Genomic DNA, 14,469 nt, shown 5'->3' with positions numbered 1-14,469 from the left:
GTCCTCCACTTGTCCAGTTTCCTCAAAGTTTTTTTAAAGACACACTGCAAACCATGTTGAGATATGTCAGGTTTTCAGCTAATAGCTCTTTAGAAATCCCCTTACTGGTGCAAAAACACTATTTTATGCCTGTCAAACTGCATTATCTTTGGTATTTTATAGATTCAACCAAAGAAATGGGAACAAATTATGCATTTTTGTGACAGGCTGCTTGTGGCAAAGTGCCTGATTTAAACTGGATTCTTTGCTAAGTTGTTTGTTATGTGTTGACACAACACTGGTTCATCCCTTGGGTCAGGTGCCTTTTTCTGCTTGATCAGTGTTAAATTAACAAAAAATATTCCTGGGAAAGTGGTCTGGTACAAAGACTGAACTGAAAATAAGTGAAAAAGCAGCCAATGTCCAAAGAAAAACTTAAGCACCTTCAAAAAGTCCAGCTCCTTGACAGAAAAATGCAAAGAAATGAGGGAGGGCCTCAAGAGTTTTGCACAGTACTGAAGATACGAAAAAACACAGGTCATTAGTAACAGGTGTGACCTCTGTTTCTAAAGAAACAGCACCCTTATTTCTAGACTAACAACTATGTATTGCTGAATTTTAAAATTTCTGAAGACTATGCAACTTGACCACATTCATTTAATAGAACTCTCTTTCTGGGTCAAATCAGATACCGTCAAAACCAAAAGCACTATATTATTTGGTGAGTAGTGATTTGTATAGGGGATAAAAGGGACAACAACATCAATTTCAGTCTTTTTAAAGCCCTTCATCCTTCTTCCCATAGACCTGCCCTCAAGGACTAGGAATGGTCTCTAGTCATTAGTCAACTCTAAATGGCAGCCATCCAGCTCCAGAATCCCTATCCTAATGAGTCTGCCTGATGGAGTAGGTTACAGAGTTAAAGAGCTGCTTCTTTCACTTGTTCAGGCTTTCATCTTTTCATCTGCCATGCAAGCCTCTCTAGGAACACATTCATCTGAAAGTACTATTCTTAGTCATAATTAACAAAATGCAACAAACCTCTGGTGTTGTTTCATGAAGTTAACTCTTGAGAAAGCCATCTGACATTAACTTAAATCACACCATTAACAAGAGCAATCACTGATGGGATATTCTTCCGCGATTATAATGAAAATATAAAATAAATGCCGAAGTCAAGATAACATTACTGCCCTGTTTCATAATAGAAACCCCTTCAGCAGACATTACCTTCTACAAAAAGATTTTGCCCTAATTTGGGGGCCTTGCCATAAACTTTTAACCAAATACTTTTAGTCACCCCTGGCTTAGTAAAGATATAATACATATTCCAACAAAAATATATTTTCATATTTCACATATACAGTGATCCCTCACCTGTCGCGGGGGTTATATTCCAGAGACCCCCACGATAGGTGAAAATCTGTGAAGTAGTGGTGTTATATTTACTGTATATTTATTTTATTATTTATATATTTTAAGGTTTTATAGACACTTTCCACATTCCTATAAACCTTTCCCACTCTCTTATTACAACTTGAACGATGAAGATGATGAATTATGTAGTTGTGCAGTACTGATGGTGATGAAGGTGGTGTAGTATCTTCACCCTCAGCTGTTACTTCTAATTCCGCTAAAGGCGTAATGTAACTTATCTCTTTGTCTGAGTGATGAACATAGTTATGGGGTGTTATATAAATACCTATATGCCACAAAATCCAACAATATAGTGAAAACTCCACGAAACAAAATTAGTGATTAAAAAAAAAAAATCTGCGATACAGTGAAGCCACAATAAGTGAATCGCAATATAGCAAGGGACGACTGCATTAACAATACTCATTAAATCAAAACAATTTTAAGCATGCTATAAGAGACTGATATTCTGTGATTATCTTTAACATTTCTACAAAGTGATGTTATAGCAAAGTCAGTGAACAAGTGTCTAAAGTTTGATAGGTCTAGCTTGAACAGTATGCATCTGTGGTGTGGATTTGAACATCCTAGGTCACATGGTTCTTGAGTTATTGCATTCACAACATTTCAAAAAACTTGACCTTTGACCTTTACATGCAGGTAAAGGTCACCAAGATTCTAACTAATTTGAGATTTTTAGTATGCATCTATGGTGTGAATTTGAACATTTAGGTGAGATCGTTGTGGAGTTGCTGTGTTCATGAGATTTTCAAAAAACTTGACATCTGATCTTTAGCTTGAGGTCAAGGTCACCAAGAATTGAACTTGTCCGAGATTTTTTTGTAGTTGCATCTATCGCGTAAATTTAAACATTTTAGGCCACAAGTTTTTGTGGAACAGACATCGCTGACTCCAAGGCTATGACAACAGTTTCTTAAAAACAGCAGAGCTAAAAATTTCCATTGCGAACTATATGTCTTTCTATTTATATAATCTGTAACAATAAGTCAGACATACTGCATACTTACAAGATATTCAGATCATCTTATACCCGTGTGTGCAGGAATATTACTACATAAGGCACCCATATTACATAATCTGCTGATATCAATGTATTATGTATAACATCAATATAATTATGAGGCAACTGAAATATAATACAAAACATAATGCAACCACGTTTACATTTGAGCAATATTGCTGAGCAGTAGGTATGGCTTTACTATTGCTCAATGATGAGTCATAGTCTGTACTATTTATGGCCATCAGTCATCCCTGACCAAGATTTTAGACAGCCAATCAGAAGTTGGCATAGCAGGCTAATCAATAAGGCTGCAACCTAGAAGTTACTGTAAACAGACTGGCTCTTTACCTAGAAATTTGGGTTTCCCCAGTTTCTCACAATCTAGCTACTGCCAACTATTCAGTGACCAAAGTCAGTCACTAGATATGGGGAATCCCTACTTCCTCCATTTCAGTCAACAATGGTCAAGTAAATATAGCCAACCACACAGTGAAATTTGATCACATGATTAGGCTAAGCCAATCAGGCATGAGAAAGAGGCTACATATCATTAGCATATATTATCATAGAATTAGTAGCCCGAAATCCTCCATGTTGTTTACTCCACTCTTCAGATAAATACAGCCAAAGTGTACAAAGGGTACTAAACATCCAGGAAGAAGAATAGCGCGTTGCATATCTTTGAAGAGTAAACAACACATATGCCAAATTTCATGGCTCAATTCATGGTTTTGGAGTCTACAGACCAGAAAGGTAAAACCTCACGGACGGACGGACAGAACAACGTCAACATTCTCCCACTTTGTGTGGGAGGATAAAAAACTTAATGGAAAGTAGTCACAGAAGGAGGCCTACTAGCTATTAAAGTTATGTCATATATTCAACTCCATGTTGCAAAACTATAGGAAGATAGCTGTTTGGTTTATCCATAAATGCCTTTTAACTAGTGAAGTAAAAATTATGATTTCAAAATGTAAAAAAAATATATATTGATTTAGCAATGTGATGAATATATCACCCAGTTTATTAGATATGTTTTTGTTGTTGCAGTAATTAGAGAGTTTAGAGTGTTTAGAGAGCTTTTTCTGTAATTATAGCTGATCAACAATTTTTACTCAATCTGTTCTCAATCAAGTCTTCTGGTAGCTGCAACATCCACAGCTGTTCAAGTGGTGTGTCTTACAGCTGGAAAAAAAATTGCCAGTGCACATTGTTCTGGACGTGATTCCCATCTCATTAGTAGTGCTATCACAATGTGTGGAGAAAAAAGAGCTGTCTGTTGGTGCTGGTGAGTCAGATGCTGAATGTGGCATGTTGCAAATTGCTCAGAAACCAGACACTGAGTCAGCGCACATAAGAGTACAAAAGTCTTGGGCCACCTAATTTCTTGTATTTTGCTAGGACAATGGGAAATAGTTGCAGAAATGTATTGAAAGGTGCAAAAACTACATGTAAAAATAGTACATAAAGCAAGTTTGTACACTTACAAAGAGTTTGAAAGTCAATATTTGGTATGACCACCTTTATTCTTCAACACAGCCTCAAGTCTCTTGGGCAAGCTTTCTTGTAATTTGTAAGTAGTCTTCAGAAATAATTCTCCAGACTTCTAGACGGGTGGCTGTAGCTCAGGAGGTAGAAGAGATCACCTATTAACTGGAAGGTTGGCAGTTTGATCCCTGGCTAATCCAGTCTGCATGCCAAAGTATCCTTTGGCAAGATACTGAACCTCAAGTTGGTTTCCAATGCAACCATCAGAGTATGAATGCCTGTGAATGTTAGACTGAAAGCACTTAAGCATAGAAAGAAGTGCTTGTATGAATGTGTGCAAATGGGCTAATGAGGCACATTGTATAAGCACTTTGAGTGCTCAAAGTAGAGTAGAAAAGCGTTATACATCAGTCCATTTACCATTTGAAAGACTTTCAAAGCTCTTATTTGGATGTTGGCTGCCTTTTGTTCCATTCTCTGTCAAGATGATCTACACTGCTGCAATAATGTTGAGGTCCGGGTTCTCCACTATGATTTACAGATGGCTGTGGACACTCACTGTTGTACCTCTCTCCAGACCTCCTCTATAAACACTAAGCAAAATATAAAGAAATGAGGGGTGGCTTGGTTTTCCACAGCAGTACACATTTTAAAGCACTTGACAAAACCAGCAATAAAGTAACTATTGTAAAGATATACTGCCAAGATTTTAATATGAACAGCAAATCAATTCATTTCATTCCTTATTCTATTAATGGCAAACCTATGGAAAGATATCATCACAATATTCAGTTGCCCTCAGGTCTAAAAAGCTCACATATATCAAGTCACGACACATTCACTGCATATTTTAATATCACCTTTCTCATTAATCATTTCCAGAAACAGCAGGAAGCTTTTTCAGCCAAAAAAGCTTTAATAGATCCACTGTACACTACCTGCCCAAGAAGCAGACTGGGAGAGTTAAAAATTAACTGTTGAATAAATCTGAAGAGACAATCTTTCTTTATTTAGAAGTTGGTGGAGATCAAAAGACAGCTATAAGGACAGAAAATAAATGAGTTCTACTGAATTGTAAGGCTGCTCAATGTCTACTGGAAATGAAAAGGCAACATCAAAAAACTGTTGTGTTAGCAAAACCAATCTGACAAGGGCATGTGTGTTTTTTTTTTAGTTGTGAGTTCTTCTGGTTTAAAATGGCAGTCTATGAGATTTTCATTTAAAAACATGTTTGTGGGTCACTATTTTCAAACGAATGAACAAAATCTGACTGAGCCAATGGCACAAAGTATTGCAAGGCTCATTTATCTGTAGTGTTATGAACTGGATTTCTATACTAACATTCCCAGAGTACTTTAGTTATCTGATGCAAGATGTGAGTGGGGGTGGAAATGCCTAGAAAAGGGATCTCAAGGCTGTTTTGTAGGTGGCTGATAGCTGGATGGTAGCCTTTACTCCTCTCTGAAACCATCTGTCTTACTGGTCCAAAATGTGAACAAAACACTTATACTGTTGTTCATCAAAAAGGTGTCATCCAAACAAGAAATTTTAATTTTCTGTAGCTCTCTCAGGAGATGAGAAAGACAATTACTGACACGCATATTAAAGGTAATGGCTGCAAGACCATCTCCAAGCAGATTGATGTTTGTATGACTACAGTTGCACATATTATTCAAAACTTTAAGCTCCACAGGAGTGTAGCCAACCTCTCTGGCTGTGGCTCCAAGAGATGGATAATAAGAATGGTAACCAAAGACCCCAGTACAAATTCTAAAGAGATTAGAGGTTAATTCAAAGGTCAATGTACATCAGTGTCAGATCGCATCATTGCTGTCTGAGTCAAAGTGGACTTACTGTAAGACAACCGAGGAGGACACTACTGTTGAAAGCAAATCATGAAAAAGCAAGACTGGAAGGCACCATTCAAACCTGAGAGATCTGGAGCACTTTGCTCACGAGGAGTTGGCCAAAACACTTGTCAACATTTGCAGAGGTCTCATTAAGAGTTACAGAAATTGATTGATTTTAGTGATTGCCTCAAAAAAATTAATGGTACCATAACTTTTTCCCGGTCTTTTTTTTTTTTTTTTTTTTTTTTTTTTTTTTTTTTTTTTTATTAAATGATTCTGTTGAACCACAATTCAAAAGCAATGACTGATTTTGATTGGTTAATTTTCCAGTACATTATTTATTATTACTTTTTTCAGTTTCAAGTTATTTTTAGTGACCATTGTGGGTTTTTCCTTTCTTTAATGGAAGGGTACCAACAATTTTGTCCACATCTGTAATTGAGTATAAAAAGAGCATCTTAGAGAGGCAGAGTTTCTCTGAAGTAAAGATGGTCAGATGTTCGCCAATCTGCAAAAAAAAACTGCATCTACAAAATTTTGCAACAATTTCAGAATAATGTTCCTTAATAAAAAATTGTGAAGACTCTGAATATCTTACCATCCTTCTGGAAATCTGGAGAAATCTCTGTGCAAGGGACAAAGCTAAAAATCAATATTGGGTGCCTGTAATCTTTGGGCCCTTGGGTGGCACTTGTTACACCCCCCTCTGCAACCCCTACTCTCTCTGCAGTGGCAGTGAAGGAGTTTACAGGTGCTGCTTTGGTTAACTGCTGACTGATTATGCCTGATAAGGTGCATACCTGAGGCTGACTTTGGAGACACACCATTTCCTGTTTTTATGCCATTTGGGTTGCAACTGTTTTAGCAGTGCTCATTAAGTAATTTAAAATAAAACCCATGTGTCTGAAAACTCTGGTGTCAGTCTCCAACTTATGTTGCGGCTTTTGAGCTGGGTCGTAACACACTACACTATTAATAGGAATGATTCAGTCATTGAAATCACTGCATGGGAACACTTCCAGAAATTCACTGTGCCATCCACAAAGACAGATTAAAACTCTCCTATCATGCAAAAAAGAAGCCATATGTGAACGTGATCCAGAAACGCTGTTGTCTTCTCCGGGCAAAAGCTCATTTAAAATGGACTGAGACAAAGAGGAAAACTCTTCCCTGGTCAGACAAATTTAAATTAGAAATTGTTTTTGGAGAGACCAATCTTGTTGTTATCAATGCTCAGTTTAAAAGACTGCATCTCTGATCCATCAGTGCCTATGAAATGGGCACCTTGCACATCTGGAAAAGCACCATCAAAAGGTATGTACAGCTGTTAGAGCAACATATGATCCCATCCAGGTGACATCTTTTTCAGGGAAGGCCTTGCATATTTCAGCAAGACACTGCTAAAACACATACTGCAGCTATAACATAGCATCTTAGCAGAAGAGTCAGGGTGCTTAACGGGCCTGCCTGCAGTGTAGACCTTTCACTAAGTGAAAATATTTGGTGCATCGTGGAATGAAAAATATGACAAAGAAGATCCAGCATGTACTGCAATAGGATGGAGAGACGAAATTTCACTATCAAGTGCAAGCGGTATTATTGCAAAGGGGAAGCATTTAGGAACTACAACAACTCACCCACCAAGTGGCAGACTATATAAAGTTACAGAGCAAGGTTGCAAAGTGCTGAGGTGCACAGTGCGTCAAAACAAAAACATCAACACTGCTGACTCAATAACTGCAGACTTCCAAACAACCTCTGCCACTAATTTCAGCACAAAAGTACAGGAGTGCTACAGAAGGCTCCTGTAGGAGTAATGTGTAGGTGGCTAAATACTTTTGTCCATGTAGTCTCTAAGATTTATACAGCCACCATGTTGCCCGCCACCAAGTTAATTTCCTGAAGCCACAGGTTTTTAATATTCAGACAACAGTTAGCCAGTAGATGGATTACAATAACATCACCCTGGTATAGTTGTAGTAAAGGTGAAAATAAGCTACAGAGTCCAAACCCACTTTTTGCACAAGGCTGTAAACGTGCTTATTTCTGCTAAGGATTTTAACATGGGGGTTTATGGGGATCAATTTACTTTTTGAACCAGCGACACAAAGTCATTCAAGGAACTGTAGTTTCATCTGTATTAGCTTATTTCATTATTTTTTTTAAACCTCAAATTTTGAGGCTAAGTAAAACAATGAGGCTGTGTGGAATTCAAATAAATAATTTTTTCATTCCACTGTTCACTCTCAGCTTTGAAACCAGAGCACTAGGATAATTAGATTTTACTATCAATACCCAACCAAACTGTTAATGGCCCAGTGGCTCTGTGGGTATATAGTGACAAGAAAGAAAAAGAATGAATGGGAAAAAAATATCATCCCTAAGTGTGTCTTTTGTTTCTTTTCATTTTTTCCCCAGTCAATTGTGAGTCAGACACTGTTATAATGCAAAATTAGCAGAATACTCTTTTATCATATAGGTTTGTCTTCACAGTGACCATGGAAAATGTGTGTGAAAAACTCAACCAGCAATCATGATAATACACGAATGCTGATGGAGAGAATTTTCTTTTCTATTTGAGGGAAAAAAAAAAGACTGAAGCTTTTCATCTGGTAGCTGTTGCTTTGCCACCCCATAATAGAGCTCAGCAGCTCATTCTGATCATGTCTTGTTTTTTTCTTAACATTATAAATGCCAGTGTATATTCTACATATTAATTAAAAATATAGCAGTTGGCTGTGATGACTTCCAATTTCCATGTTTTAAAAATCACAAAAAACACTGTAAAAATACCTCTAGCTCAAATATTTACAGACAAGTACACAAAAACACTACTGGTGACTCCAAAGCACAATTCATTTTTTTGTTTATACAAAAATAAAACAAAAAAAAAAAAGTTTGCATTAATAAAACAGAAGGCTGCTGCAGAACAACATGAAAAAAAAAGTAGAGATTCTGAGCCCAAGTTTGGAGATTAGCAGCATATACCAGAGCATCTATAATTCATGCGATTGTTTGCGGCTGCGCTGACTGCTCATCTGATTGCTATACTGCTGAGGCCTTGTGCCGATATTTGCATGAAGAGAAAAACATTTGAAAATATTCATACCGACTTCCGACTGCTGTTTCTTAGCAACCTCAGTGCATTGAGTTGAAAGCAGTGTAGTTTATGGTTTATGTTTGCGCGTGCATTTCCAGCAGTGTCGTACTTACTTATTTTGCATCATGTTCATTATGATCCAGTCAGATGGGTAGACATTTTTTCCAATGAGATCTTTGAACATGATAAATGTTTCCATTAGGAAATCCTGCAAAAGAGAGAAAGTTTTTCCAAAATGAGAATTGCTATTCTTCCCACCTCCAAGATAAGAGTAATCTGAAATGAACTGTTTGTCGTTCGTGGCTTTCAAGCAGAAACAGCTTTTAGATTAGTTTTAAAAGGTCAAGGTGACTCATGTTTTTCTTATTTGCAGGTAACACACAAAACCAACAATCCAGTGTGTTGTTAATATTATATTTAATAATCATCTGCGTAACATCTATAATGATCATTACCATTTAAAACTTAACAATACCAATTGGTTTTGATGGGTCATATCTGCCTGCAGAAACACTCCTTAACTTTATACATTTTCAGGGTTACAAAGTCATAATCAAAGGGCGTCTGCTGCTTTTGTACCCCTGTAAAAGTACAGTATACACTCACCACTAAGTGCCACTCATGTCAGCTAAGAACAGGAAGCTGAGGGTACAATTCACACTGGCTCACCAAAACTGGACAACAAAACACTGGGAAAAAAGGTTGCCTGGTCTTTTGAGTTTCAGTTTGTTCATGAACAAGCCAAATGAAAGCATGAATCCATCCTGCCATATATCAATGGCTCATACAGCTGTTGGTGGTGTAATGGTGTGACCATGTCCATCTCATTATGGCCAGTGTTCCCATCTCCTGATGGCTGCTTCCAAAAGGATAACACACCACATCGAAAAGCTCAAGTCATCTCAAACTGGGTTCTTGAACATGACGATGAGTTCACTGTACTGTCCAAAGTCACCAGGTCACAGTCCAAGAGAGTATCTTTGGGATGTGGTGGAACAGGGGATTTGCATCATGGGTGTGCAGTCGGCAAATCTGCAGCAGCTGTGTGATGCTTTCATATCAATATGCGCCAAAAATCTGAGAAATATTTCTAGCACCTTGTTGAATCAGTGCCACAAGGAATTAGGGCAGTTCTGAAGGCATAAAGGGGTCCAACCTGGTATAGCAAAGTGTACCTAATAACGTGTGAGTGGTGAGTGTACATTGTGATCTGCAAATCATTTAAATCCAGTATTTAATTGAAAACCATGAATATGGAACTGTGTAGTATAACAACAAAATGTTAATTTTGAATTTCAACAGGTTTTTAAAAAAAATCTGAAGTGGGGAAGCAAAAAAAGAAGTGCATAAAAAGAGTCTTTGCTTCTCAATATATGCCCAACAAGACAGCAGTTTGTCAGTGATTTACATACTTTTCACACAACTGTGAAAACTATTTAAGAGTGATGTTCCTCAATGTAAACCAACAGAATAATTTAACACAAGATTTTGGGGCTTTCCAAATCACAAATTGGCTAATTGTTAGCAACAATAAGATCAACTGAAGTTTGCTGATCTCTGCTGTGAGTAAGAGAAGCACGCTGAGATGGTCATTATAGTGTTTCTGAATATCTGAATAGAATATGTGGGTACAGCACTACTACAAACCAATCAGTATTCTTGGAAAATAGCATCAGCAGTCTTAGAAGATCTTATAGACCTCAGTGCATGATAGTAAGAGGATATCTAAGTTTTAGAGTCTATTTAAAGTAGATGGCTATTAAGCATTAATCAAGGAAAGAGATTCTCTGCAGATATAACTTAATTTGTTGTTTATTTTATGTATTGCCTGTTATTTTCAATTTAAAAGCAATCTTTCTGTTCTGTAGGCCCATGTATAGCAATATATATATATATATATATATATATTTTATTTTTTTTTAAAGTTATTCTTTACATGATCTCAAGAGTGTTTAACTCCACCAGAGTTGCAGCAGAAAGAACACAGACCAAAACAGTCTTATAAGCTTTAAGAATACATTTAAGCAACACATTCATGTAATGGAATACAGAGTTGTAATTACATTTATTTCCACTGTGCCTTAATGGTGGGGCAGTGATATTGATAAGTCTATTAACTTACACTGTCAGCACATTCTTTATTTCGGGTTACAGTTCTCCTGTTTCTTCTCCTGAAGAAATAAGCAGCATTATACCTGTGCATGTTTACTATTGCCATCCGGTGCCAGATTTGGAATGCCTAGATTACCAAATTAAGTGTGATTACGCTTGTTAGGATCAGTGAGGACAGACAACGAAAAGATATCCTGGGTATGTCGCTTCCTGCTGTAGTACAGGCTAACTGCTCTTCATCTGACTACCTGAAAGTTTAGCAAAAATGATGCAATACAACAAATACCCATAAATGCCGTCTTATTTGTCAACAAATGTTGACAAATGTTCAGCCTAGATATCAGCGCATCTATAGATTGAAATCTGTTTCTTTCTCATGATGCTCAGAGGGTGAATCCTCATGTTTTCTTGCGGTGCATTTAGAAGACGACAAAGTCATCTGGGCTACAGCCAGCTTTAGAATTCGTATATATGACCCACACCATCTTTAGGTACCATAAATCTGTAGAAAGGTTCACCTTCATCACAGTGATTCCTTACCCTGCTATAGGAACTTTATAAAGAGTCCCAAACACACCCTATGTACAAAAGTTATAATCAATTTCAATACCAACATATCTGTCAACGTGCATTTCATAAACCTTTGCCTGATTTCTAAATCAGATTTATGTTCTTCCTATGAAAAAGTCTCCAAAGAGCAAACGCAAACAGAGTGGAGTAACTGAATGCTAATCTGGCAGGAGATACGAGAGAAATGCTGCTTTGAGGGCAGAATTATTCTGAGCCGAAACCCATAACTTCTGTGAGATTTATCCCTCCTCCACAACTTGTTGGTTGCAACAAGTGATCATTTTTCCCTCAGGAGCTACTATCATCGAGAGGAAGTGGTATACATGTATCAGCCCAAGTGCAAGCACTAAGAGAAATTCAATTTCATACTTTATTGTAGAAGAAATTGTATTTTTTTTCTCTACAAATGCTCTAATCTAACTTTTGATTTCTAGATAAGACAGAGCAAAATGATTTTGAAGTACAGGCAAGCATTTTAAGTTATAACACGACAATGTAGCCTGGAGATTTTCATCCAGCAGACGCAGACACACTGATCGTGTACTTACCACCACATCACTCCTTATCTTGCCAAAGGTGCTGATCAGATGAGCGTAATGATAGTCGTCCATCTGCCTCAGTACGCCAGTCATGCTGGCCACGAAGCTTCCCTGGAGAAGAGAAAGTAGTGCATTCAATACACAATCAAGTTTAAATTGAAGGCTCGGGACAGAAAGATTTTTATGGCTACTGACTAGCTGACTGGATTGGATAGGAGTACTGAAGCAGGCTTGGCCTCTCAGGTTTAAAAAGGTAGGCGCCTTCACCTGATGGGTGATCTCATTAACCTACTGCCCTGATTATAATGCCTATGAGGTCCCCAAAGTGCTGTCATTCATTTGCGGTGCATTATCCTGCCTCTGGTTAGTACAGTGTATATGTGCTGTAGAGAGGAGATAAGTGGAAGGCAATGTGTGCAAGGCTAGGTGAAAGCATGTTGCTGCTGCCAGTCAAGTGTCATTCCTTTGATGTGAATAGACAAAGCCAGATACACACTGAAGAAAAGAGTGTGAGAGCAACTGGAAATGCATGGATGTAAACAGCAAAAGTTCGTACGGTTTACAGACAGACCGCACAAGAAATTCACAGGAAAAGATGGATTACTCAAGAGATTTGTACAAAGGATAAAGATAATCAGCTACCAAGAGACCAATACAAGAACAAAAGAAAAGCAGTAACACACTAATGGCAAAGACAAGATGTTTGTTGTTATCTCACAAAAGATGTAGGCCTAATTAAAAATAAAGCTAAAGAAAAAGTTACATAATTTGCTTAAATACTTTTGAAGAATGAAAGCATATTGTAATGATTTATTGTTCCCATACAGTTTTAGCTAATCAAAAAATGAAAAGAGAAGGTAATTAAAATGACTGAAAAGAATGCATGAGATCCAGCTTAATGACTCTAAAAGGTCTGATAAGTATTAAGATATACAAGCATTAAGAGTGACTGTGTATCTCCAAACTCTGAAAAAGTAAGTAAAATGCTGGAGGATTGAGACAACTTACAGTACCCCTTTTTCCACACATTTCCTTTAGTTAACAAAGGCGAAATCCTGTGAGAAACATAGATTTCAAGTACAATTCAAATTAAGGTCAAAGGGAAGATCTTCCAGTTTGATATTTATCTAAGATTGCTTCAATAAACTTTAAAGGTTTTCTTGAGCAGCAGTGAAATTTAGTTACAATTAATGTCAATATGTTTCCCTAACTTATCGTTACCTGAACAAACTCCTGATTAGGATGTTCATTTGACTGCCTCAGTGAAGTGAGGAACGTTTGAGCAGCTCTACTGCAACTGATATAACTTAGCTGCTTCTTGGCAGTTAATCCTCACAAGGCTTTGCTGGAGAACTTCTCCTTGAGCTGTAATTAGGCCTGACCTACCAAATCACAAAACACAGCTGAGCAGAAATGATGCAGAGCACTCTCACACACAAACTCTTACCTCACCTGACCTGTCTTACCAATTCAGTTTCTTTCTTTTCTTTTTAACTTATATATTTTTTTGGTTATTGTTTGCTTAACTGTCTGTATAATATATTTTACTGCATTTACATTTTTCAGCTTTTCCTTGTCAAATGAGGCTGTGTGGCCGGCAGGCCTGGACCCACCCACTGAACTCCAAAAACATGAAAAATATAAAAATCCCAAAACCGAGGTGGGACACAGTCCACAATACAAAAAACCTTGGATAACAGGAAACCTCAAATGTGATGCTGATGACTGTTTCACTTCTCTGTCTCTGTATTGCTTCACAGAAACCATGTTATATTAAAATGGAAATATTTTTCAGAGACATAGAGGACCAGACTCCTTCATCTGTGAGGGCATGCAAGTCTCAGTTCGCTTCAGTTCTTCAGCACTGAAGAGGACATTAAGACCAAGCATGATTAGAAAGTACCAAAGAGACAAGTGTAAATACAAAGTCTACAAAGTGTATGAAGTGCCTAAGAAGTGGTTCTCTTGCACTTCTCTACTGTTGCTACTAACTGGGGGAAAAAAAAGATGTCATTACTAAATCACATATGGCTATATATAGTTATAGTTGGCACTGGCCTTTTTTTTACTTCCAGCAAGGACGTTAATCTTCGCCTCTTATATTTATTGGGCTGATCATCTTTTCTTGGTGGAGATGTGGAGCATTGCCAAAAGCACAACCCATTACGCTTTTTGAATACATGGTTATACTGTATGTTTTGATCAGAGTATTTACCTTGGTGAGTTTCTGCTCTCTGAGTGCCCTTATATGTCCTTAATATTTAATGTATAGTTCAGAAAAAAAAGCAGGATTATTGAAATGCTTAGCTGCAGTATTGACTGTGATGCATTACAAAGTACTAATGTTTGTAAATTCAGTGACTAAATTACAAAGGCAGAGATATATGGGAC

At 37.3% G+C, this 14,469-nt stretch overlaps 1 protein-coding gene across 1 annotated transcript in view; it reads right to left on the bottom strand.

Moving 5' to 3' along the window:
- dock1 (dedicator of cytokinesis 1) overlaps nt 1-14,469 on the bottom strand; it is a 203,809-nt gene that overhangs the window by 59,148 nt on the left and 130,192 nt on the right. Inside the window, 2 exon segments of the mRNA XM_030754788.1 lie at nt 8,971-9,065; nt 12,088-12,189. Coding sequence (XP_030610648.1) covers nt 8,971-9,065; nt 12,088-12,189 — 197 coding nt within the window.

Source organism: Archocentrus centrarchus, chromosome 19, assembly GCF_007364275.1.
Source record: "Archocentrus centrarchus isolate MPI-CPG fArcCen1 chromosome 19, fArcCen1, whole genome shotgun sequence".
NCBI lineage: Eukaryota > Metazoa > Chordata > Actinopteri > Cichliformes > Cichlidae > Archocentrus > Archocentrus centrarchus.
Note: the sequence above shows the minus strand (reverse complement) of the source record. Positions and strands in the feature narration are given on the sequence as shown.